The sequence below is a fragment of the Mastigoproctus giganteus genome, chromosome 5 (assembly GCF_048544385.1).
Source record: "Mastigoproctus giganteus isolate SK-2022 chromosome 5, ASM4854438v1, whole genome shotgun sequence".
Taxonomy (NCBI): Eukaryota; Metazoa; Arthropoda; class Arachnida; order Uropygi; family Thelyphonidae; genus Mastigoproctus; species Mastigoproctus giganteus.
In genome coordinates this window covers 140,466,598-140,492,439 of record NC_143579.1, presented here as the reverse complement: position 1 = coordinate 140,492,439, position 25,842 = coordinate 140,466,598, and the positions used below count along the sequence as shown (strand labels likewise).

The 25,842-nt window shown below is 37.3% G+C and overlaps 1 protein-coding gene across 1 annotated transcript; it reads right to left on the bottom strand.

Annotated features, from left to right (window-relative positions):
* Positions 1-924: 924 nt before the first annotated feature.
* nanos (RNA-binding protein nanos) lies at positions 925-25,534 on the bottom strand. The gene is made up of 2 exons (XM_090373468.1): positions 25,290-25,534; positions 925-1,395 (listed from the first exon to the last, which is right to left on the bottom strand). Exons 1-2 carry the CDS (start codon positions 25,423-25,425, stop codon positions 1,025-1,027), a joined length of 507 nt encoding a protein of 168 aa, XP_090229594.1. The 5' UTR covers positions 25,426-25,534; the 3' UTR covers positions 925-1,024.
* Positions 25,535-25,842: the final 308 nt, after the last annotated feature.

Here is a 25,842-nt window from a genome sequence, read left to right as displayed (position 1 = left end):
TGACCACAGTGTAATTACACTATTACTGTTGTTCAGCCAGTGCACTTAAACAATAGTAACAGTGTGTAACTTCCCGGAGTCTCTCAGTGGAAGTCAACACCATGATCATGTCACATTGAAGGTTATTGTGCTGGGGATGGGATGAATCCCCCCGCCAAACCATATAGTGTGATAGCAAAACTGCCATTTTTTTTTTTTTTTTCTTCTTGATTGTTCACCTGCTTTTGCTTATTTGCAATGTATGCTTTTTTATGAAGGATACAGATATGTGGCAGGGATTACAAGTTAAAAGATACTACTGTACCTTTTGCCCTAATACAAATATAGGCATTAAAGAAACTTCATGAAATATATATTAACATGTACCAAATTCCACCAAATTTTATCAAATTCTATATGCTAACCAGTTTAGCCAGAATTAACACCATCTTTGGATATAATGTTCTTTTATAAAATATACTATAATTCAAACATTTACTAATCCTATTACACAGGTTACACAAAATTTAGTTAATTACTTTGAAATTAATTAATTTTCTTGATTTTTTCTTACTTGTATTTCTGTGTAAATTAATGTAAATATTAATGACTATAAATAAAACATCTTAAATTTTCATATTGTTCCAATGCAGTGAAACATGCAATTATTTGATTTTGATTATGCCTGTGTTAATAATCATGTCCTTCAAAAAATCTCAAATAAGTCGGGAATATTGCTTTTTCTGATAAGTGTTAAAACATGTTATTTGATAAGTGTTTACAAATAACATGTTTACAAGGTATATTAATCTCACTGTAATAATTTATTGCAAAGTTGGTAGTGATTTACATACAGATTACAGAAAACAGTAATTCAACGAGCAGAAATATGTATTTCTGTGAAAATGAAATGCATTTAGGGATATTTTTTCCCTCACACACACACACAAAAAGAAATGACTGGATGATATTTCATACTTTCACAAGACAGTGGCATATCCCAAGAGGTATACATCATTTTTGTCTTATCAAAATTTCAAAATATTTAGTATCTCTTCCGCCGCTTTCCAGTCGCTAAACGCCTTGTTTTTAAAGCGGCAACAGTAGAAAAAAAAGGAGAAACATTAAGTGGACAGTATTTGACAGTGTGAGCAAAATCACCACCATTGTTGTGGCAGATAGGGCACTTATAAGCTCTTAGTATAGGACATATTATTCGACCTTTTTTATCCTTAAGTACGTGGCTTTTATAAAATGAGATATCTTCTCCATTATTCCGACAGAATGCACATTCAAACTGGCCAGAAGAGCTGGAGGGGGATTTCCTTAATTGCATTAATTTCTCACCAGGAAGATATTCAGAATCAACACCATTAAGATGGAAGTCATCTTCAAATTGACTAATGTCATCTTCCACTATAGAAAATTAAATAAAAATTGCATCAACTAATATAATGATACATATACAACTAAAAGATGTTATTTTGATATTTCAAGTAATAAATAATACTCCATAAAAATTTAGTGCTAAAAGCCTTAGACTATAGAAAACTTACCAGATATACAAGTTAGTGCATTGCATCAAGTCTACACACAATAAGTCAACCGAAGTTAATTACATGGCATCATTTTATTTATATCTCATATTACAAGTGCCTTCACAACCAGGTGCCTATTCATTATAGTAGTAGTGGCAAATGATGCAAGAAAGCAAGATTATATAGCATAAAGCCAAAAATAAAATAAACTAAACACTTCACCCATCCATACCCTCCAAGAATCTGTCTAGTTCTACTTTGAATTTATTCAAACCACCCACTTCCACAACAACAGATTGAAGCTTGTTCCAACAATCAACCACCTGCTGGCTGAAGGCAAACTTCCACACATCTATCCTGCAGCCATCCTTCAACTTCAATTATGCCACCTTGTGTGTGTAGTCTCAGCAATAGGAAGAATTCCATTTACATACAGCACACTCAATCCATTCAAGGCCTTAACCACCTCAATCAGGTCATCCGACAGGTGCCTAGTCTCCAGAAGCTGCAATTTGCATAACTGAAGCCTTTCTAGGTAAGAGTAGCCTTTTGTTCCCATCACCAATCTGATTTGCCCTTCTCTGCACCCTTTCCAGTAGATCAACGTCCTTCCTAAAGTGAGGCTTCCAGACCTGCATGCAATACTCAAGATACAGCCTAACCATGGCCTTATACAAAGAGATAATCACCTTATCCTTGCTAGCAAAGTTGCTGTATATCACTGACAAAACCCCATGAGCTGTCCTGGCAGCATGTCTGCACTACTCAGAGAATTCCATATCTGACTGCAAATTACCCCCAGGTTGTATACTATGAATAAGTAATACTTCCCCAATAGAGAAGACTATTGTTACTTATTCTCAGTGGATACCACCACCCAGCCATTTCAAGGCTATTTGGCCCTGCATCAGTGTTTGGGTAGGTACCCATTGGTATAATGATTGACAACTCAACTATGAATTTAACTCCACAATACGAAAGAGATGCCAAACAATGTACAGTAGTAGTGGAATTCTTCAAACCCTCCACATACACACAATCTGGTACTGCCCCATGACAGCGTAGTATCTCACTCATAGGTAGTGCAACATAGGGTGGATCACACGATAAACAAGAATTCTAACAGTTAGTGTTTCAACTTGAATGGCCACAATCTTGTTTCCACTGCATCCACAATACAGATTTTTGTTTGTTTTGTACATAAATGTTTGCATAGCTTTTAATCCAACTGTGCTCTTATCATAGCCGTACAAAGGGTGAGGCGAATGAGGCTCTTGCCTCAGATTAAAAGCTGAAAGTGGGTGTCAAAAACCTGAATGTTGACTCAGTATTGAGCTTGCTCAAACCATTCAAGGCCTTATACACTATTAATCAGATCACCTCAAATCAATGGACTAATATTATTAGTGGAGTCCCACAGGGTTCGGTGTTAGGTCCACTGTTGTTTTGTATATTTATCAATGATATTGATGAAGGTATATCAGGCTCAATGTCGAAGTTTGCAGATGATACAAAGGTTGGCAGGGTTGTTAATGACAGTAATGGCAGTGTGCTACTGCAACAGGATCTAGATAATTTGGGCAGATGGGCTAAGAAGTGGCAACTGAAGTTTAACCTTCACAAATGCAAAGTACTGCATATGGGTAGAAGTAACCCCAGAGAAACGTACCAACTGTGTGGTACTACACTTAAGGTGGTAGAAAATGAAAAAGACCTTGGAGTAATTGTGCAGTCAGATATGAAGTTTTCTGAGCAATGCAGACAGGCTGCCAGGGCAGGTCATGGGGTTTTGTCAATGATATATAGGAATTTTGCTAGCAGCGAGAAGGAGGTGATTGTCCCTCTGTATAAGGCAATGGTCAGGCCACGCCTTGAGTACTGCGTACAGGTCTGGAGGCCTCATTTTAGGAAGGATGTAGATTTACTTGAGCGTGTACAGAGAAGGGCAACAAGATTGGTGAGGGGAATAAAGGGATCCTCTTACCAAGAGAGGCTTAAGTTCTGCAAATTGCAGTGGCTGGAGACTAGGCACCTGCGCGGTGATCTGATTGAGGTATATAAGGCCTTGAATGAGTTGAGCACGCTGAATTCTGATGGGATCCTTCCACTTGTTCAGATTACGAACCTAAGGGGGCATAAATTCAAATTAAGAAATGACAGATGAAGAATAGATGTGCAGAAATTTGCCTTTAGCCAGCGGGTGGTTAATTGCTGGAACAAACTTCCATCTGTCGTTGTGGAAGTTGACAGGTTAAATAAATTTAAGGAGGAACTGGACAGGCATTTGGAGGGAATGGTGTGATTTTTTTTTTTTTATTTTATTTTATTTTTTTATTTTATTTATTTTTTTATATTTTAATTTATTTTTATTTTTTGGCTGATGCTGCATAAGCTCATACAGTTGCTTTCTTGCATCACATGCCACTACTACTACTACCTCAGAGGTAACTAGTCTCCAGACTGTAATTTGAAGAACTTAAGACTTTTTTGTAAGAGCAACCCTTTGTTCCATTCTCCTATCTCATTGCCCTTCTCTGTACTCCTTCTAGCAGCTCTACATCCTTCCTAAAATGAGGCCTGCAGACCTGTATGCAATATGTGCATCATGACAAGGGAACAATCATCTCCTTATCCCTGCTAGCAAAATTCCTGTATATCATTGACAAGACCCCCATGAGCTACTCTTGCAGCCTGTCTGCACTACTCAGAAAACTTCATATCCGGCTGAATAATTACCCCCACGTCCTTTTCATTCTCAACTATCCCAAGTGTAGTACCACACGGTATGTTATTGTGGGATTACTGCTATCCGTATGCAGTATTTTATACTGTCAATGTTAAACTTCAGTTGCCACCTCTCAGCAGATCTGCTCAATGTTTCTAGATCATGTTGCAGTAGTGTTCTTTCTTTACTGTCATTAACAACCCTGCCAACCTTCATACTGTCTGCAAACTTGGATATTAACCCTGATATACCTTCATCATTATCACTGATAAATACAGAAAACAACAATGGTCCAAACACCGAACCCTGGGGAACTCCACTAATAACATTAGTCACGAAGAGCAGTGTCCATTGATTACCACTCTGTCTTCACCCACTCAACCATCCCTTTATCCACAGCAGAAACTTGCTCTTAATGCCATACATTTTGAATTATTTTTCAGTTTGACTTTTTTATTAATGGAGTGGGATACTTTTAAATGTTACTGTTTCTTCTTTTTAAAGAAAAAATGTAAATGTTTAAAAATGTTGTGCCATATAAATATTATTTTCAATGAAACAAAATATCTCTAATGCATTAAGGGCTTATGCCTCAAGCTGCAAAAGAGTTAGACTATGTATATTTTAGTGCACTTGCATCATTTATACAGAGCCAATTATAGATTAGCAAATTTGCAATAGTGGCATCGTTTAAGTTACATCTCATATTGTGAATACCTTCACAACGAGTTGCCATGATATTGCACTACTTCGAATAAGTAATGCTTCACCCGAAGGAGAAGACTGTTGTTACTTATTCTCAGTGGATACCACCACCCAGACGGCACCATTTCAGGGCTATTTGGCACTTCTTTGGTGTATTGTGAATACTTTAACTCGTCCTGAAGGTATTCACAATATGAAACTTAAACGATGCCGCTATTGCAAATTTGCTAATCTATAATTGGCTGTGTATAAATGATGCAAGTGCACTAAAGTATACATAGTCTAACTCTTTCGCAGCTTGAGGCATAAGCCCTTAATGCATTAGAGTCCTAACTTATATCATACACCATCAGGCATCTCTCATATTGTGGAGATAAACTTCACAACTGTTTTGTCATCATTACATCACTTGGGTACCTACCCCACCTACCGAAGAAGGGCCAAATAGCCCTGAAACGGCACCAAGGGGGAGCCTGATGATGTCCGGAGTTTCCAAGAATAGGTAACAACAGCTTTCTCCACTGGGGAAGTGTTGCCTATTTGAGGAGTTTGAGTTTTTGAGTGGTGTGAGTTGAAGGAGTTACTGTCCTTTCATTCTTCTACACCATTTCTTTTCCTCTTCCACTCCTACTATTACTTTCCCTCTACCTTTTTGCTTTTCTAAGTCTAATAGGGACAAGTGGATAGTTGAGTTATTATCCCACACACATACAAAATAGCCCTGAAACGGTGCCATCTGGGGGGGGCCTGATGGCCACTGAGTTTCCTCGAATAGGTAACAACAATCTTCTCTACTGGGGAAGCATTGCCTATTCGAGGAATATATGAGCTTTGTGTGCAAGTCGAAGGAGCTGAGTTTCCTCGAATAGGTAACAACATTCTTCTCCACTGGGGAAGTGTTACCTATTTGAGGAATACATGAGCTCTGAGTGTGAGTTGAAGGAGCAACTGTCCCTTTCTTCCTTCTACGGCATTTCCTTCCTCTATCTCTCCTACTATCATCTTCCTACATCTTTATCTCTTTTCTAAGTCTAAGGATAGTATGAGGATAACCGAGAACTTTATCCCATACCATATTTCAAAACGGTGCCATCTTGGTGGTGGTGGTATCCACTGAGAATAAGTAACAACAGTCTTCTCCTTTAGGTGAAGCGTTACTTATTCGAAGTAGTGCAATGTCATGGCAACTCGTCGTGAAGGTATTCACAATATGAGATGTAACTTAAACGATGCCGCTATTGTAAATTTGCTAATCTATATTTGTCTGTGATGCAAATGATGCAAGTGCACTAAGGTATACATAGTCTAACTCTTTTGCAGCTTGAGGCATAAGCCCTTAATGCATTAGAGTCCTAACTTATATCATACACCATCAGGCATCTCTCATATTGTGGAGATATACTTCACAACTGTTTTGTCATCACTTGGGTACCTACCCACCGAAGAAGGGCCAAATAGCCCTGAAACGGCATCGCTTGGGTACCTCCCTACCCACCCACCCACCCACTGGAGAAGGGCCAAATAGCCCTGAAACGGCACGAGGGGGAGCTTGATGATGTCCGGAGTTTCCAAGAATAGGTAACAACAGTCTTCCCTACTGGGGAAGCGTTGCCTATTCGAGGAGTTTATGAATTTTTGAGTGGTGTGAGTTGAAGGAGTTACTGTCCCTTTCATTCTTCTACACCGTTTCTTTTCCTCTTCCACTCCTACTATTACTTTCCTTCTACCTTTTTGCTTTTCTAAGTTTAATAGGGACAACTGGATAGTCGAGCTATTATCCCACACAAATACAAAATAGCCCTGAAATGGTGCTGTCTGGGTTGTGGTATCCATTGAGAATAAGCAACAACAAGTCTTCCTTCGGGTGAAGTGTTACTTATTCGAAGTAGTGCAATGTCATGGTAACTCGTCGTGAAGGTATTCACAATATTAGATGTAACTTAAACGATGCCGCTATTGCAAATTTGCTAATCTATAATTGGCTGTGTATAAATGATGCAAGTGCACTAAGATATACATAGTGAAACAAAATATTAATGTTAAAAATATTAAAAAAAAAATCACAGACAGATAAAATATAAATGTTAAAAAACAGTCTCTCTTCCATTTCTGTAGTGTTTAAACTTTTAAAGTGTGGGAGGTATAAAAGCTGTTCATGCACACATTTTTTGATTATTTATTTATATAAATATTTAAAACCAAGTACAAACATGGAGAAATCCTGGTACTTGTTGCCTATATTACTTTATAAATTTTTTAAAATTTATTAAAGTTATTCTGGCTTTCGTCTTGATGCTTTTCACTTGTCACAGACTTAGAGCTTAATACTAGCTTTCACCATTTTCCTTCTTTTTTTTTTTAATATGTACATGCAAACCTGCACATATATTAGATATCATTGGTCACTGCTATCTTCAAATTTATTTCAAATTTTGCACAGTGTGCTCAAACACCTGAAATTTTAAAGTTATACATTTCTACATATTCTTCCTTATACAGGGTGTCTCAAAAGTATTGGTACAAACGTTTAGGGGAGGCAGGTAAAGATATGTGAATAGCATAGGAACCCATAACCAGAAACATCACGGGAAAGTAGTAGCAGAGGCACAAGAAGCAAAAATGACACAAGACAGTAATTAGTGGCAAACATTTATTTGACATAATATTAACAATGGAGTACGAGATGGATGCATTTCACAATGTTACAACACACGTTCCAAGGTTCCACCATGAGACGTGATGCACGCATGACATTGATGCAGCATGGATCGGCAGACACGGTTGAACACACTTGGAGTTTCTTTGACAGTAGCAGCAGCGCAGACAAGTCTCGCTTTCTTGAACAAGTTCTACCAGGGTTATTTGATGATGTTCCAGCAAATGTGAGATGCAACATTTGGTTTCAACATGACGGGCGTCTGCCCATTATGGAAGGTATGTTCGTGACCATTTGAACATGTGTTTTGGATGTCGATGGATTGGCCGTGGTGCATCTCACATTTGCTGGAACATCATCAAATAACCCTGGTAGAACTTGTTCAAGAAAGATCCGACATTTAGCGAAGTTCATGCGGGATGGTAACAGGTATGGGCCAACTAAGCAGTCACCACCATACCTGCCCACACATTTATTGCAAAGCGATGTTGTGCCGCATGGGGGGGGGTTGTCGTGAGCCCACACATGAGCATAGTGCTGATTGAATAAGCCTTCCCGAGTGAAATAAGCCTCATCCGTGACCAAAACATAGGCTGAAAAATTGAAGTCTTGAAAACTTTCTTGGAGAAACCACTGCGCAAAAGTCACACGTGCAGGATGATCTTGGGGGAGCAGTAACTGAACCCTTTGGAGATGAAAGGGGTGTAAGGAATCGTCATGCCAGACACGCTGTTCACTGCAATGAGACATTCCTAAGGCAGAGGCAAGTGTGTTGGTAGTAGGATTATTCTGGACGGCATTCAACACACTTTCTTCCATGGCAGGAATTTGCGTCAAATGTGGTCTGCCTGCACTACTCCTGTTACCTCTAAATGACCCATAATCGCACAAATTTTGATTCACACACACAAACAAACGGTGGTCCGGTACATGTCTCTCTGGGAAGCGTTCTCCATAAATTCGTTGAGCGGCTCGTCCATTGCCCTCTGCTAATCCATACACTAGGTGCATGTCTTCCAGCTCACAGTTCGTATATCGATGCATGCTCTTCGTGCGGCGACTACTGCTTGAATGAGTAAACCAGAAATTTTCCCTCTTGTGAACTGATGAACAGCGCCATCTACTCACTTATGGTGACATTTCCGGTTATGAGTTCCTATGCGATTCACATTCCTTTAGATGTTACCTACCTCCCCTAAATGTTTGTACTAATATTTTTGAGAGACCCTGTATATTACATACTGTATGTAAATATAAAAAATAAACACACAAACAGAGCTTTAGAGAGAGAGAGAGAATATATGTATTAGCATTAGTAGTGGTATATGTTAAAAGAAAGCAGGCTTATACAGCACCAGCTAAAAAAAAAAAATCCCCTCCCATTTCACCTATCTTACTTTAATATTAATTTAAAATCAAAGTAAGTATTCAGCTAACAGATAATAAGGGGAAAATAATGGAGTCACTGGTTAAAAAAAATGATGCAGGATCACCCAGACAAGACTGCAGTAATAGTTTAGACACAGCATGGATACTATGATGATTGGATACTATGATGTGGTCACAAAGGAACTGGATGCAAAAAATAATTTTGATATCATATACTTGGATTTCAGCAAAGCTTTTGATACTGTTGAACATGTACGACTGCTGTACAAATTGGAGCAGTATGACATTAAGGGCAAGTTGCTACAATGGATAAAGGGATGGTTGAGTTAGAGACGGCAGAGAGTGGTAATAAATGGACACTGCTCTATGTGGACTAATGTTATTAGTTAAGTCTCCCAGGGTTTGGTGCTGGGCCCATTGTTGTTTTGTGTATTTATTAATGATATCAATGAAGGTATATCAGGCTTAATGTCCAAGTTTGCAGATGATACAAAGTTGGCAGGACTGTTAATGATAGTAAAGACTGTATGCCACTGCAACAGGATCTATAAAAGTTAGGCAGATGGGCTGAGAAGTGGCAGCTGAAGTTTAATATTTACAAATGCAAAGTACTGCATATAGGTAGCAGTGCCAGACCAAGGTATTTTTGCACCCCAGGCAGAAAGTTTTTTGGCACCCACCTTTACTAAGGATATATATTTTTCATGATTTGTAAAATTTGGAGCCCTGTAAATAATGGCACCCTGGGAAAGGGTTCTGCTAGCCGGTGCCTTAATCCGACACTGATGGGTAGCAGTAACCCAAGAGAAAAGTACCAACTGTGTGGTACTACAGTCAGGGAGGTGGAGAATGAAAAAGACCTGAGTTAACTGTGCAGCCGGATATGAAGTTCTCTGAGCAGTGCAGATGGGCTGCCAGAGCAGGTCATGGAGTTTTGTCAATGATATATAGGAATTTTGCTAGCAAAGACAAGGAGGTGATTATATCATTTTTTAAGGCAATGGTTAGGCCATACCTTGAGTACTGTGTACAAGTCTGGAGGCCTCATTTTAGGAAGGATGTAGAGTTGATAAAACAAGTACAGAGAAGGGCAACAAGATTGGTGAGAGGAACAAAGGGGTTCTTTTACCAGGAAAGGCTTAAATTCTGTCAGTTGCAGCATGTGGAGACCAGGCACCTGCGAGGTGATCTGACTGAGGTGTACAAGGCCTTGAATGGTGTGAGCAGGCTCAATGCTGATGGGATACTTCCACTTGCTGAGATTAAGAACATGAGGGGGCATAGATTAAAATTGAGGAAAGACAGGTGTAGAATAGACATGTGGAAGTTTGCCGTTAGCCAGCAGGTAGTTGATTGCTGGAACAGACTTCCATCTGTTGTTGTGGAAGTTGACACTTAAATAAATTTACGGCTGAATTAGACAAACATTTGGAGTGACCGGATGGGTGAAATAAGAAGGTGTTTTTTTTTTTTTTGGCTGATGCCAAAAAAAAAAAGCCAGTTCCTAAAAAGGGTGACAAATCCATCCTATTCCACAGTAACAGAGAAATCCATTAACTGCCAACTCCTAAACTATCTTGAAACCTTTCAACTCATCAGTGATCACTAATATCCACTGGAAATATGTTAGCTTACGTTACCCACCTATGGACAAATTCAACCAAAAAGCTTGGTGAATCTAAAATCAGTAGCTCTTGACATTTCTAAGGTTTCTGATTGTGTTCAGCATAAAGGTTTTCTAAACAAGCTTCCATCTTTTGAATTGCCAACTGATTTTTGCAACTGGATATCCATTTTTCTTTCTGACTACTCACTATGGGTGATGGTACATGGCTCTCTGTCTTCTAACTTCTTCACTAATGCTGATGTTCCCCAAGGTTCAGTTCTTTCTGTTACTCTATCTTCTTGTATATTAATGACCTTCTTCCACGGACTGGAAATACTATCCATAGTTTTGCTGATGATAGCACACTGCATTCCACCTTTCAGTTTGAGAAATTTTGCTCTACACAAACAGCATTAACTTCTCAAATATCCTCCACCATTTCCTTAAATGCTGATCTCTAGGTAATCCACCAACGACAGCAAACACAACTAGTTATTTCAATTCAATCTTTGTTTAGTAGTGCAATGATTGTCTCTATACTTTGTTCTTTGGTCATGGAGTTTTGTCAATGAGATACAGGAATTTTGCTAACTGGGATATGGAGCCATTCATTCCATATGGTCTTCTACCTGTCCCATTCTTCTAGGGGATCGTTTGATTAATGGGGGGGGACGACTGAAGGTCATGTGCGCCCAATCACTGAAGGCTATCTCACTGACGTACTCTAATGTCCATCCTCTGTTTCACAATTTTTATAGACTTCACTATTTTTTTTTTTTCTCATATGTACATCTTAATAGTGGGCATTCCTTCTACATTTGAGGAAGATGGCTCTTACTTGTGTATAGTTGAGGAGGTTTAGTTGTTTTTTGGTTCTCTGCCATGTTTCTTCAAGAATGTTTACTTAGTCTGGTGTTTAAACCAGCTTTTAGTGAATTTTGAGAAAGAACAACCCAACATCTGAGGATTTTATTTTTATTTTTAGTTGCTTCATTGCTTAGTTCCTTCAGTTTCGTTATACTTCAATTATTGTGTTAAGGGGGGGGGTCACTTCTTTTGTAGTCTTATTAAAGATGTGCTCCCATTATGTATTGATTTTACACTGTCAACCAATACATAATGACCTGGGATTTCATGAAGTTTTAGATGCTCTATATTATTGCACTGTTACTATTGTACTAATGTAAACTTGATAGAGTAATGCATATAATGTAAATTTGATAGAGTAATATGTATTACTGCTGAATAACTGGTGAACAGAGCAGTGTTAATATTGCATTTAATATTAGCTTGGTGTAGTATTAGTGTGTATTAATGTTAATATTAGTTTGATGTAGTATTGTCAAATTAAACTGAATTTAAATGGAAATCATGTCCCAGATTAGAGCAGCAAAGAAATGGTCATAAAGTAGTAGGAGTGCTGCAGTGTGGGGAAGAACTGAAGGGGCAATTCTCCTATGAATCACAGCCTAATGAAATGTGCTGATTGTGCAATGTTTGCAGACTTTCTGGAACAGGAACATGATACAGCCAAGGAGGGGATGTCTTTGTGTGCATTTGGTGCAGAAAGTGTGAAGAAATTAGGAACCAACTGAGCATACTGATGGGCATTTTTGAGAGCTTGAAAGGTAGGATGGATAGCCTCGAAGAAATTAAAATGTTGAGACCCATCAAGCTCTCAGATGGCAAACTCAATGCCCGGTTCCACACTTCTAATTAGAGGAAACCTTATATGAGTACATTTCATTTCTCAAATGAAGAAGAACTTAAAAAGTGGCTTGTAAAAATTCACAGTGAGAATTATAAAGTAGTTTGTAAAAATTCACCGTGAGAATTGTTAAAAGAGATGGAGTAAAACTCACCACTAATGCATATACAGCAATAATCGGAAAAACCATACTACATGTAACCAAGAATTTGGCAAAAAGAAGGTGCACATGGAGTGAACAGGAACAATAGCAGCTAGCTAGTGCCATTAAACAAAGTATGCTTACTTATATTGAACAAGTCGATGCCTCAAAAACTGCTTCTTTAATAATATTATCCTATCTGCAACAAAATGATGTTTCTTTTCTAAAAGATAATGAGAAAATTGTTTCTCTCTCAATTGATGAAATCTATTTAGACGATACTTTAACATTTAAAGCCGGTAGGTTAATTAGTGCGAAAGTCAATAGTAATGATCCAGCCAAGACAGCACGTGTTCTTTGTATCCTCCATATTTTCCCAAATACAGCCACTCCCCGACTTACGTAAGGGTTGCGTTCCGCGGAAATCTGCATAAGTCAGAATTTCTCTAAATGCTTATGCAGCACTTGCAACTATGCTTGCTGAATTTGATTGAAGCAAAAAATAAATGTTTGAAGAACATGTAAATAGAATTATTTATTCAATTTTTTTTTATCTCATATGTAGGAAAAATTACAAAAGTGTGCAATTACAAAAATTTCAAAATTATAAAATTACAAAAAAGGGAGGGAGCAGGCATAAAGTGAGCAAGTTTTACCTTTCGAGCATCGTTGCCAGAATCAACATCTCCAGCTGATAAGTAGGCCACTGCAGCAGATGAAGGCTGTGAAAATTTAGAAGGAGTTTTTTCCAACGCATCACAAAATTTCTCTGCTGCTGAAGAATTGGCACTGGCAACTTTACTTTGTATTTCTGAGCCCAATGGGCTCAGAAATACAAATATTAATTAGCAGTTTTTTAAACAGGGGGTTATCCCCTTGCCACAATAAACTGAATTAGGGTACAGGCTAAGGATAGGATACAAAATACCACACCAACCAACAACAGTAATATCAAAAAATACTTTATTTCTCTCCCATATGTTGAACAGTGGCACAAACAGCTTAATAGATTCTTTAAAGATACCGAATTTAAAATTGTGGCCAGGCCAATACGGAAATTACACACTATACTGAACAATCGCTCGGTTCTTTCCACGTTTGCAACACAAATTAATGATCTGGTATACAACATTTCTTGCGGTGAATGCAACTCGTCTTACCAAGGTTCGACGCAATTTTCTCTGAATATTCGTGTAAATCAACATGAAGCCTCAGTTCGTGCTTCTCATTCAGCAATGTCAGAATTAGCCTTTCATGCCATTAATGAAAAAATACTTTATTATTTAACGAGGCCAAAATACTTAAGGTTCAACGTAATTATATGCGACTATTAATTGCAGAAACCGTAAAAATTAAATTACACGAGAATTAATGTTCGGTGACCATATTTGATCTCCAATGCGTGGACCTTTACACGCATGCGCGAAGACAAATAATCACTTTTAAGTTTCAGGTTCAACCCTATTCGGTAATTTTCATTCCTGTGATCACGACATACGGTCGAAAAGCGTTGACAGCTTCAGGAAGGAAAATCGTTTTGAATATTTTCGTTAGACTCTTTAATTGTGTTAAATTGATTTTTAATTATTTATTTTTTACTCTAATGCAAGTTTTCGATTTTTTCGTTTTAATTTCTGGAGAGTATCATACGGAAGTGTTCTACGTACTATATTGAGGTAAACTCTTCTTATTATTTTACAAATATTAAAATCAACTTAGAACATTGAGTATTACAGCTCTGATTCGTACTATCTAATAGAAATGTTCTTTAGAAAATTATCAATAAAGCCGTTCAAAATTGATTCTTATAATGGAAAATATGATAACGATGAAAAGGTAATGCAATTTACATAATAAAAAAATGAACTTTTAGAGAGATAAATAGCTTAGTTATATAGCGAAAATTTCAACTTTCCAGGTCTTGGAATGAATTGCCAAAAAAAAAAAAAAAAAAAAAACCACAATGTGTTTGCTATTGGCTTCATATTGCGATGTTTTCACAATACAGTATTTCCATTTATTCCTATGGGAGGCAAAATACATTTCCACAATTTTTTAAAGTTTACACTGGCTGGCAAAAACTTACATAAAGTCGAATATATTACGCAAGTCGGGGAGTTCCTGTATAAAGATAATGATTTAATAATTATGAAAATAATTAATAAGGAATATCCAATGATTTGTGGAAGTATTGTTTTTCTCTATGTTTGGAGTTTTCTGTATTTATAGGAACTATCACAAACTATCACAAAAGGCAGTTAGAAGGTCTGAATGTGCATTTTAAAAAGACTGGTACTAAACAAGATATTGAAGTTTTGTATTGAAGCTAATTACAATCTGCAGTAACATCAATACAAAACATGCAGTTACAAGCATGGAACTTGCTATGAACAACTTGGAAATTTCAAAGCACAGTTAGATAATGTTGATGAGAGGAAGTTAGAATTTCTTAAGAAACAAATTCTGATTACGGAAACACCAAAAAATTTAACAAGATTTATCTCCGATACTTATCTTTTCGCTTTTAAAATGTACTTGTCATCAACTTCAAAATATAAAGCAATTATGGACGCAAAATTTCTTTCACTTCCCAATCAAGGAACACTGCAAACATTAACTAAAAAATTAAATGACACTGGCGATAATCTTGATGTACCGTCACAGTATTTCTCTCTCAATTGAAATCTATTTAGATGATACTTTAACATTTAAAGCTGGTAGGTTAACTGTCGCAAGTCTCAATAGTAATGATCCAGCCAAGACAGCACGTATTCTTTGTATCCTCCATATTTTCCCAAATATAAAGATGTTTCAAAGCATTCTTCTCTCAATACTGCAGTTCTTAAGTCCATACGATAATGAAACTGCACTGTACTTACTGTTTGATCCAGTACACATTAAAATGTGTAAGAAATAACTGGATGAACCTTAAACAAGATAAATATTTTAATTTTCCTGATTGCCATGACTCTGAAATAATATGAAATGCTAATTTCAATCATCTACAGCATGTAGATGATTAAAATTAGCAAAAAAAAAAAAATTTAAAATACAATCAAACCTTAAGTGCTCATATTCTAGTAATATTAAGAGGCAAAAAGTATCATTAGCTCTCAAAATTTTTAATGAAAATAACACTCTTGCACTTAAGGAACTTGGGCTGAACTAAATTAAATGGGTGGGAAGATATTGCTAAATTCATAGCAATTATTCAGTGTTGGTTTAAAATTGTAAAGGTAAAGATTCCTTTTAAAGGCACAAGAAAAGATCCAGATTCTAGTCCACTAAATGACAGAAATCAACAACAACTCTTTTTCCTTGTGGATGTGTATAAGAGGTTAAAAAGATGGGAGATTTTATATCATGGCAAAATATATAAATGTCTTAGTTCACAGACATTTCAATCCTTTTTACATACAAGCCTTGCATTATATGAAATGACAATTTATATATTTAACTGCTAAAAAAAAAAAAAAGGTACATTCTGTTTCAAACTGATCCTTTAGAAAAATGATTTGGTTGCTACTGTAAATTATCTGGAGCAAATTAAATTGAAGATTTATAATAATATCTCTGCCACCTGAAACAAATAAATACTTGTATCAAAGAGAGAAAAACATATAGAATTCCAGACTAGTATGTTACAGTTGAAGATTTAGATTTATCTCTACCTGGGATCTACCAGGTCTTATTGTATATATATCCGGTTAAACCTCTCATTGTATTTCAAACAAAAAAAAAAAAAAAAAAATGCTATATTTGTACAGCTAAACTTATTTGTGAGGTTGATAGGTTGAATTAAGAGTTTGAAAAGGAATGTGCAATTATTAATGCATGTAATGGGAGGAAACTCAAAACTGTCAGCATTAAATATCAGTAATACATTATAATTTTCCAGATAATTGTTACTCCTGAAATAAGTATAATTTCCGTTCTCTTTAATAATCAGCTTACAACATTTGATATATATTTACAAATCGAAACTGAGAAAACATTAGTATCATCAGCAAAGATGAGTAGCCTTTCTTGAGATGTGATCATTCATAAATGTGTGATTTGTACTAATGTCAAATGCTTCTGAAAAATACAGGGTGTCCCTGATATTATATGTCTCGCAAAAGAAAATGCAGTGCATTAAGAAATGTTTTTTTTTATAAAAACCCCAAACACGAGAGGTATTAGAACCTATAGTACTTAGTACCGTTCTTGGGTTGGAAGTTGAGAAGATGAAAAAAGCTATTTCTTGACATTAGGCTTGAACTTCTGTAGACTGTAATTTTCAGGAAATACATATGAAGGAAGGTTGTTCCAGAAAACGGCAGTTGAATGAATAAACGGGGAAGATGAAAAGTTGGTTCTGTGAGTTTGAAGTTGGACAGTAAATGGATGTTGGCTGGTGGCAGCATGGGGTAGGACTCTTTTGAAAGGGAGAGTGGGAATTATAGAAGCCAATTCAGAAGAACAGTGTCCATGGAAGTATCTGCAGAAAGGGCATGCAGCAGAAACAGTACGTCTACAAGCAAAGAGACTCTGTTAGAGAGGAGTCATTAATTAACCTAACTGCCCTCTTCTGAATGAAATCTAGAAGCCTGAGAGAGGTCTTGGGGGGCACCGCCCACAGATTTGGGAACAATATTCCATGGTAGGGCAGATTTGCGATTTGCAGAGTGAACAGCTGTTTGGAAGAAAAGTAACGCCGAGAGCAAAAGAGAAAACCAAATTTTTTAGATGCAGAGAAAGCAATATTTTTGATGTGTTTGTGCCAAGAGAGATTAGAAGTCAGGATAATCCCCAAAAGAGATATCATTTTGCCTAGAAATTGGAGTGTCACCAAAGATAAGTATAGGAGCAGAAGAATCCTTTTTGTGAGATATAACAGAAGACTGAGTTTTAGAAGGATTCAAATCAATTAAGTTGTCTTTGCCCCACTGGAGAATTACCTGGAGATCGACATCTAAGGAATTGTTAGTGGATATTTGAGACGTTGAAGCTGATTGAGCAGGGCAAGGTTTCTCAAAATGGAAAGTGGAATGCAATGTGCTATCGACAAAACTATGGATAGGATTTCCAGTCAATGGAAGGAGGTCATTAATATACAAGAGGAAAAGAGTAGGGGAAAGAACTGAACCTTGAGGGGACACCAGTATTAGTAGAAAAGTTAGAAGACACAGAGCCATCTACCATCACCCTCAGTGATCAATCAGAGAGAAAACTGGATAACCAATTACAAAAAACAGTTGGTAAACCATAAGATGGAAGCTTGTTTAGGAGACGTTAATGACAAACACAATCGAAAGCCTTTTAGATGTCAAGAGCAACTGCTTGTGTTTCCCAGAACTTTTCCATTGAATTTGTCCACAAATGGGTAACATAAGCCAGAATATCACCAATGGATCAACACTGACTGAATCCATACTGGTGATCATTGATCAGACGGAATGTTTCCAGGTAGTTTAAGAGTTGCCGGTTAATTGATTTCTCCATTACTTTTGAAAGTGTAGAAGTAATTTCAATGGGACAATAATTGGATGGGAGGGATTAGTCACCCTTTTTAGGGACTGGCTGGATATGAGCAAATTTCCAAGCAGAAGGAAAAACACCTTTGGAATAAGAAAGCGAAAAAAGATGGCAAAGAACAGGAGTAATTTCAGGAGCACAGGTTTTGAGAACAAGTGGAGAAATACCATCAGGACCTGGAGCTTTCTTAGCATCAAGATTCTTCAAAATCCTTCTGACATCCTTTTGAAAGAAGACCACAGGAGACATTGAATGGAGTGTATTGGGAATGGTGGGAGGTGTTTTACCAAGATCATTAATTATTATTATTATCAGCCATATGGTGCAAGGAAGCCTGAGGCTTATGCTGCACCAGCCAAAAAAAATTCCCGAGTTCCCCAGAGAGAGAGAGAGAGAGGAATCACCAAGAAAGAGAAGAATGGTATCCATCTCAGGACCCTGGGTGTGCCAAGCCCATACTCACCAGATGTGAGGAGTTGTAAGAAAAATGGAATGCTAGCAGGTCAGCGTTATCCTTGACCGAACTGACAACAGAATCAACTGGTTTTGAGAGAGGTTGGAGCAGAGATGGGCAAAAGTTGCGGCCAATAGCTTTGGCAAGAGACCAGAATGCTCGGCTACCATTAGGGCAAGAAGCAACTTTTCTACCCTTAGCCTGTTCAAAATCTAGTTTGGCCTGATTAATAACTGCTTTACAATTGTTGCAAACTTTGGTGTAGGCAGAAAATGAAACTAAAGAACTGGAAACAAGCCAATTACGAAATGCAACATTCTTCTCTTGAACAGCCTTAGCACATTTATTGGAAAACCAAGGTTTAGATAAAGGACGAGATTTTAAAGTGGAGTGTGGGATTCCATTCCTGCAAGAATAATTTCACTGACACGATCTGAGCAAATGTTGACATCAGAAGTTTTAAACAGCAATGCAACCAAGGAAAAGAAGAAAATAAATCTCGCACGTCATCCCATTTTGCATTCTTGTAATGCCAAACAATACGAGGTTGGGAATAGCCATGAGAAAAAGGCTCCATTGGAGAAGAGATTGACCAAGTTGTGATCTGAGTTGCCTAAAGGACCACTAACTTCAACTGTGTACTTAGAAGGGTTGTTTGTGAGAAAAAGATCAAGTGGCTGCATGGTTAGGACTGTCCGGTATTCTTGTAGGTAGGTAAACAATCTGTGCAAGGTAATTATTAATTGCAAAAGCCTCAGCATCTCGACCAGCTGGGTCGGTGTGACTAGAAACGGAAGCTAGCTGGAATTGTGAACATTAAAATCACCAAGAAAAATTACCTCACTGTTAGGGAAGTTGGACTGGAGAAAGTCAAATTTCAAAGAGAGGAAGTCATACAGCTCCAAGTGATTAGTGGAGTTAGGAGAGCGGTAGAGACAACAAATGAATTTGACAAAATTCAGTTGAGAGATTTTAAGCCAGAGAAGATCGAAAAGAGGAGATTCCAAATTACAAAGTCTCTGACTCGGAATATCGGAATGGACATATGCACAAGTATCACCTTTGAGGCAAAGGGAATTATACAGCGAATAATTTGGGCAACTGAGATGAGCAGAGGTTGAATCAACCAATAACTGAGATTCTGTCAGAAAAAGTACATGGGGTTTGGCAGACTGCAAGTGGAAATGGACATCGTAGAGAGTAGAATTGAGACCACGTATATATTTGTGAAATGAATTAGGAAGTGTTTGGGAGGTTTAGATCTTTTCGCAGATAAGCTTACTCTATTAGTTTGACAATTCATGGTGTATTCAATACACCATGAATTGTCACATGGTAAGAATATACCCAGATCCTTCACATTACATGGCCTCGACAATGCCCCCTGCATACACACTACTCAGACTCCCTCCAGTCACGATCTGGCAGAGTAGAGGTAGCAAGATTATACACTAGCTGATCCGGAAGCCTCCTAAAGAGTTACCAATAGTTTCGGTCTAGTATACTAACTAGCGGCCGGCCTGTGAATACCATTTTAGAGATGTACCCTCAAAATGTAAGGAAGATTGAATCTCACCATGATGTTCATCATATGCTAATAATTCTAATAAAAAAAAAAATTCAGCAAACTTCTACATAAGCTCCTTTGGTGCAACAAAGAATCTCCGAACAATACTCAATTTCACACCAAAACATTATAGAGACCTTGGTAGAATAAATCAGGTCTTTTACATAGCCCCAGCAGATAATTATCATCAGGAGTAAAGGAAAGGGTTTTTGCTTCTGTAAAGGTGAATACAGTGGTCTCAGACAGTTTTTAAATTCTGTACAGTGGGATCAACCGATGATGTTACCAACAGCAAATTCTAATCGGGAAGCAGTCAAGGAATTAATCGTGGAAGCTACTAAAGTTTTACCTATTAAGAAATACCGTTCAAGGTTCAGGCCTAAATGGTTTTCAAATTAACTAATGAGACTCGTGATAGAGAAGAAAAATGCATGGGATGCATATAAATTATCAGGCGACACAGAAGCCTATGGCAGATATAAGCTAGTCTATAATCAAGTCATAAAGGAGGTTAAGCAAGAGAAGGCAGATTACTAGAAATCTTTGGCAAAAGAATGCTAAGAAAAACAGCAAGGAATTCTTTACTTATATAAACTCTAAAAGGAAGGGGATGAATCTGATTGATGATCCTGCTCAGATAGCAAACAAACTGAATGAGTATTTTGCATCTACATTCACACATGAGAAGTTATTAAGGTTTGAAAATGCCAGAAGGTTATCAAATTGTAGCAAGGTGCTTAATGATTTTGTAATAACTGAGAGCAAAGTGGAAGATAATTTGTTGAAGATAAACATAAGAAAGCCACCTGGGGTGGATGGGATCTATCCAGTTATATTAAAGGAGATGGCAAAGGAAGTAAGCAAACCCTTAGCTATAATTATGAGAGCATTCTTGGACTCAGGGGAGATCCCCACGGACTGGAGATGTGCAAATGTATCCCCAATTCACAAAGGAGGATCGAAGGGTGACAAGTAATTACAAACCAGTTAGTTTAACTTCTGTTCCGGGTAAAATAATGGAATCACTGGTTAAAGATGCATTGCAGGATCATCTAGACAAGACTGCAGCAATAATTCAGACACAGCATGGGTTTGTTAAGGGAAAGTCTTGTCTGACAAATTTGATTGGTTATTATGATGTGGTTACAAGGAACTGGATGCAAAAAAATAATTTTGATATCATATACTTGGATTTCAGGAAAGCTTTTGACACTGTTGCGCAGGGAAGACTATTGTACAAATTGGAGCAGAATGGTATTAAGGGTAAGCTGCTACAATGGATAAAAGGATGGTTAAGTGGGAGAAGACAGAGGGTGGTAATCAATGGGTGCTGCTCTTCGTGGACTGATGTTATTAGTGAAGTCCCACAGGGTTCGGTGTTGGGTCCACTGTTGTTTTGTATATTTATCAATGATATTGATGAAGGTATATCAGGCTTAGTGTCGATGTTTGCAGATGATACAAAGGTTGGCAGGGTTGTTAATGACAGTAATGACAGTGTGCTACTCAACAGGATCTAGAAAATTTGGGCAGATGGGCTGAGAAGTGGCAATTGAAGTTTAACCTTGACAAATGCAAAGTACTGCATATGGGTAGAAGTAACCCCAGAGAAACATACCAACTGTGTGGTGCTACAAAGGTGGTAGAAAATGAAAAAGACCTGGAAGTAATTCATATCTGACTGGAAGTGCTGTCAGATATGAAGTTTTCTGATCAATACAGACAGACTGCCAGGGCAGGTCATGGGGTTTTGTCAATGATATATAGGAATTTTGCTAGCAGGGAAAAGGAGGTGATTGTCCCTCTGTATAAGGCAATGGTCACGCCACACCTTGAGTACTGCGTACAGGTCTGGAGACCCTCATTTTAGGAAGGAAGTAGATTTTCTTGAGCATGTACAGAGATGGACAATAAGATTGGTGAGGGGAATGAAGGAATCTTCTTACCAAGAGAGGCTTAAGTTCTGCAAATTGCAATGGCTGGAGACTAGGCACCTGTTCGGTGATCTGATTGAGGTGTATAAGGCCTTGTATGGGTTGAGCAAGCTGAATTCTGATGGGATTTTTCCACTTGTTCAAATTACGAACCTTAGGGGACATAAATTCAAATTAAGGAACGACAGATGCAGAATACATGTGTGGTAATTTGCCTTTAGCCAGCGGGTGGTTAATTGCCAGAAAAAACATCCATCTGTCGTGGAAGTTGATAAGTTAAATAAATTTAAGGAAAAACTGGACAAACGTTTAGAGGGAAAGGTTGTGTGAATTTTTTTTTTTTTTTGGCTGATGCTGTTGATCACTTCTTTCTTGCATCATGTGCCGCTACTAGTACTACTTCCTCCTTGTTGCTTCTGCATGCTACCAGTGTTCAAATATGTCCTGTGCCATCTCCATATAGACTTTAGGTCAGGTGCATGTTTGTTGAACATCTGAATTGCCTTTGAACCATGACAAGATTTGTTCTCTGCAAACCACACCACTTCCTGGGTTTTCTCTTGCACTGATGCCATTTTTACCCAAATGACAGGAACCCTGCAGCCTTGAGCGCCGCATGTTTCAAAACATCAGCAATGAAACTTGACCATACGCATCCCCTACTATGTTCCCATATGAACAATGTGTGAATTTTAACCAATTTTTAAAATCACGGATGTTCAAAGGGGGTCATCGTGTAATATTAGAAACAGGAATGATAATGATAACTTAAAATTCAAAAACTCAGAATTCAAAGATGTGAGGAAAATATTTTTTCACATTCTATTTCAAATTATGAACTATAACACTGTATCTTGAAGAGTAACCTCTTTTGAAATGTGGTCATTTCATTAATGAGTAACTTGTACTGTATGTCAACCTTTTCTGAATAATCATATTAAAAATAAGAACCAAGTAATTCAAAATTCAAAGGAATGGGGGGGAAAAAATCATTACTTTAATATTTATCTTGAAACAGCTTTGGCAATTATATACTGGGCAGTTTGGTTAATTTGTTCACATTATATCTTAAATTAAGAGCTATATTTTTTATGAATATTTCACTGTTATTTTGTTGAAATCAAAGGGGCTCACATCTGGTGAGTATGGGCTTGGCACACCCAGGGTACTGAGCTGGATATCATCATTCTTCTCTTTCTTGGTGATCCCCTGCTATCTCTCTCTCTCTCTCTCTTTCTGTCTCTGGGTAATTCAGAATTTTTTTTGCCTAGTGCAGCATAAGCCTCCGGCTTCCTTGCACCATATGGCTAATAATAATAATAATAATAAAAATTAAGATTTGGATATCAAAACTGTCTATTTAGCTCAAATTTCATATTATTTTATTCTTCATTAACTAATTCGAAATTTATAATGTAAGCGGAAATATCGTGACAGTGTACATTTACCAATTATTGAAACGAATTTTTTTTCCCCTTTATATAAAAAATGGCGCTTCATCTGTAAGTTTTCCAAATTTAGAAAAAGGCATTTTTTTATTTTTTTTTATTGTAAACTTCGAAATGGTATTGTCCTATTCCTTAACGCATAAGGGTTAATTGGTTCCGCGGCTTAGCAGGCTATGGCCACAGTCATAGAATACGGTAAAAATGCATAATAAATGCCAGTACAGCTATTTTCAAGAATCTATATACGACGCACACTGTCTTGTTTGTAGCAAATGTAATTACTACATTTCAAAGTAAAAAAGTCCTGTAACACTATTGAATGGTCCTTTTTTTTTTTTATCCTACTATGCTTGACTGGCATAACTAGGGTATTAGTCATTAAAATTCAAAAGGTGAAAAGCTGGACTTCACTACATTAGTACTGTTTTGTGTCTTTCGAAATTTATAATGTAAGCGTATAATGTTTATAATGTAATGTATAATGTTTTGTGTCTTTTACCTTCTCGCTCCCTTCTATGTCACATAGGCGCAAGATAACGGAATCGAAATGTTCGCGGAACGTAATTTTATTTAGTGAACTGAACGTGCCTCGGTGCAGAAAATTATCAACAGACAGTTTAGTGTTGCAATCAGATCAGTAATATTGTCTTTTAGGTTTTAAAACTTCTTTCCGCTGAGGCAGAAGTAACAACAGAGAAACTTGAAGCAACAGCTGATCGGCCGACGTGCCCCGATACAAAGGATACCGTGCTGGAAGAAACAAAACACGGTAAATATTAGTGCAGGGCCGGATTTACATATAAGCTAAACAAGCTACAGCTTAGGGCCTCACATTAAAAGGGGCCTCGCTCCATCTTAAAAAAATCCTTTTTTAACATTTTCACAGATGAACAATATAAAAAAAAAAAAAAAAAAGGATTATAGTTTAGGGCTGCAACAAGATTAAATTCGGTCCTGAATATAAGGCGCTGAATTTATACTTCACCCGAGGCACCATTTTACCATGGCGTTAGGTAACCGAAGAGAAACAAAAAGCAGATTCAATCTACAGATCTGAGGAGGGGACAGCATAAAAAATTGTTCTGCTAATTTATAGATAATAGTGTGTATTATTATCTGTGAAGATAATGCAACGTGCAAAATGTTTACCATTGGCACAGTAACGTAGCTACACTTTTTCGGGCCCGGAGGCAAAGAACATGTTCGGGCCCCTACTTAATTAATGAAAACTGCAAACACAGGAGAGAGCCAAAGACACCGGAGACAATTGTCTTGCCTGCCTATATGGTAGCTACGCCACTGCATTGGCACATTTGTGGTAGGGGGAGGAATCACCCTGAAAAATGCAGGATGATCCTCAGCCGTCAAAAAAATTGCCAAACTTCGTGAACCACCCCTACCTCGAAATTCCGCATACTGAGTTGCATTCATGCACTTATTTCAAAAGCGTATCAAACGATTGATTGATTGATTGCAATGGGGAGAACGGAGGCATAGAGGCCATTTGACTTAAACTCAATAGGGGTTAAAATAGTTTGTCAAATAAGCTTTTTCTCAATTAGTCCATTTCCATTTCAGAAATAATATTTGCTAAATATAAAAGCAATAATAATACATTCAAATATGTTTCTTTCTTGGGTCTTATTTTATTATTTTTTTAAATTATTTATTTATTTATTATTATTATCTTATTTTTTATTTTTTTTTTACGACTTGGAGGTTTCTACAGCTGGAAGTGGTCTGGCCTCTGAACGTGCTTGCTTACCTACCCCGACACATATTCTGTCTCATTTGCCAGTGCCCTTCTCTGAACATCGTAGTAACATACTGTATGCTTCTCTGAACTTAATGTGTATTATGGGCAACTTATGATATTACCTGTTAGATTTGGCTGAAGAATACAGAATAATGAAACGCTTACCTGGATCGAGTGAAAGCTTATAGATGAAACTGTTAGATGAAATAATTTTATCTACCTCTTCAACTAAAGAATTAAAAGGATATAATTCGGGCAGTTCTGCCGAGTCGAAATCTTTAGCCATTTCGGTTGTCGCCATACATATTCCGTTTTACTAAAGAAGGATATTACATCGTAAATATCTAAACACTTGCTCATCTTTGCCGCAGTATTTGAATTCTCTCAGGAGCCGAAATTATGATTCATCGTTATCCAATCACAGACAATGTTTCACCGTGGGAACCGGTCGTTTTTTTTGTTTTGTTTTTTAATTGTAATATAAAAGTATTTTTAAACTGCGTGCACGTGATTAGAGCACAAGAGAAGGTTATTGTTGACAGTGCGAATTGAGAAAATTACATTCTTGGCACCAGAGAATTTAATATTTTTACATAATTTGAAACTTATAATAATGTTTTCGCAAGCTAAATAAATTTTCTGTTTATACTGCGGGACGACCAAACGGTCAGAGGAGTTCACAAGATAGACAGAATACAAGAAAGAGCACCGCATTCAG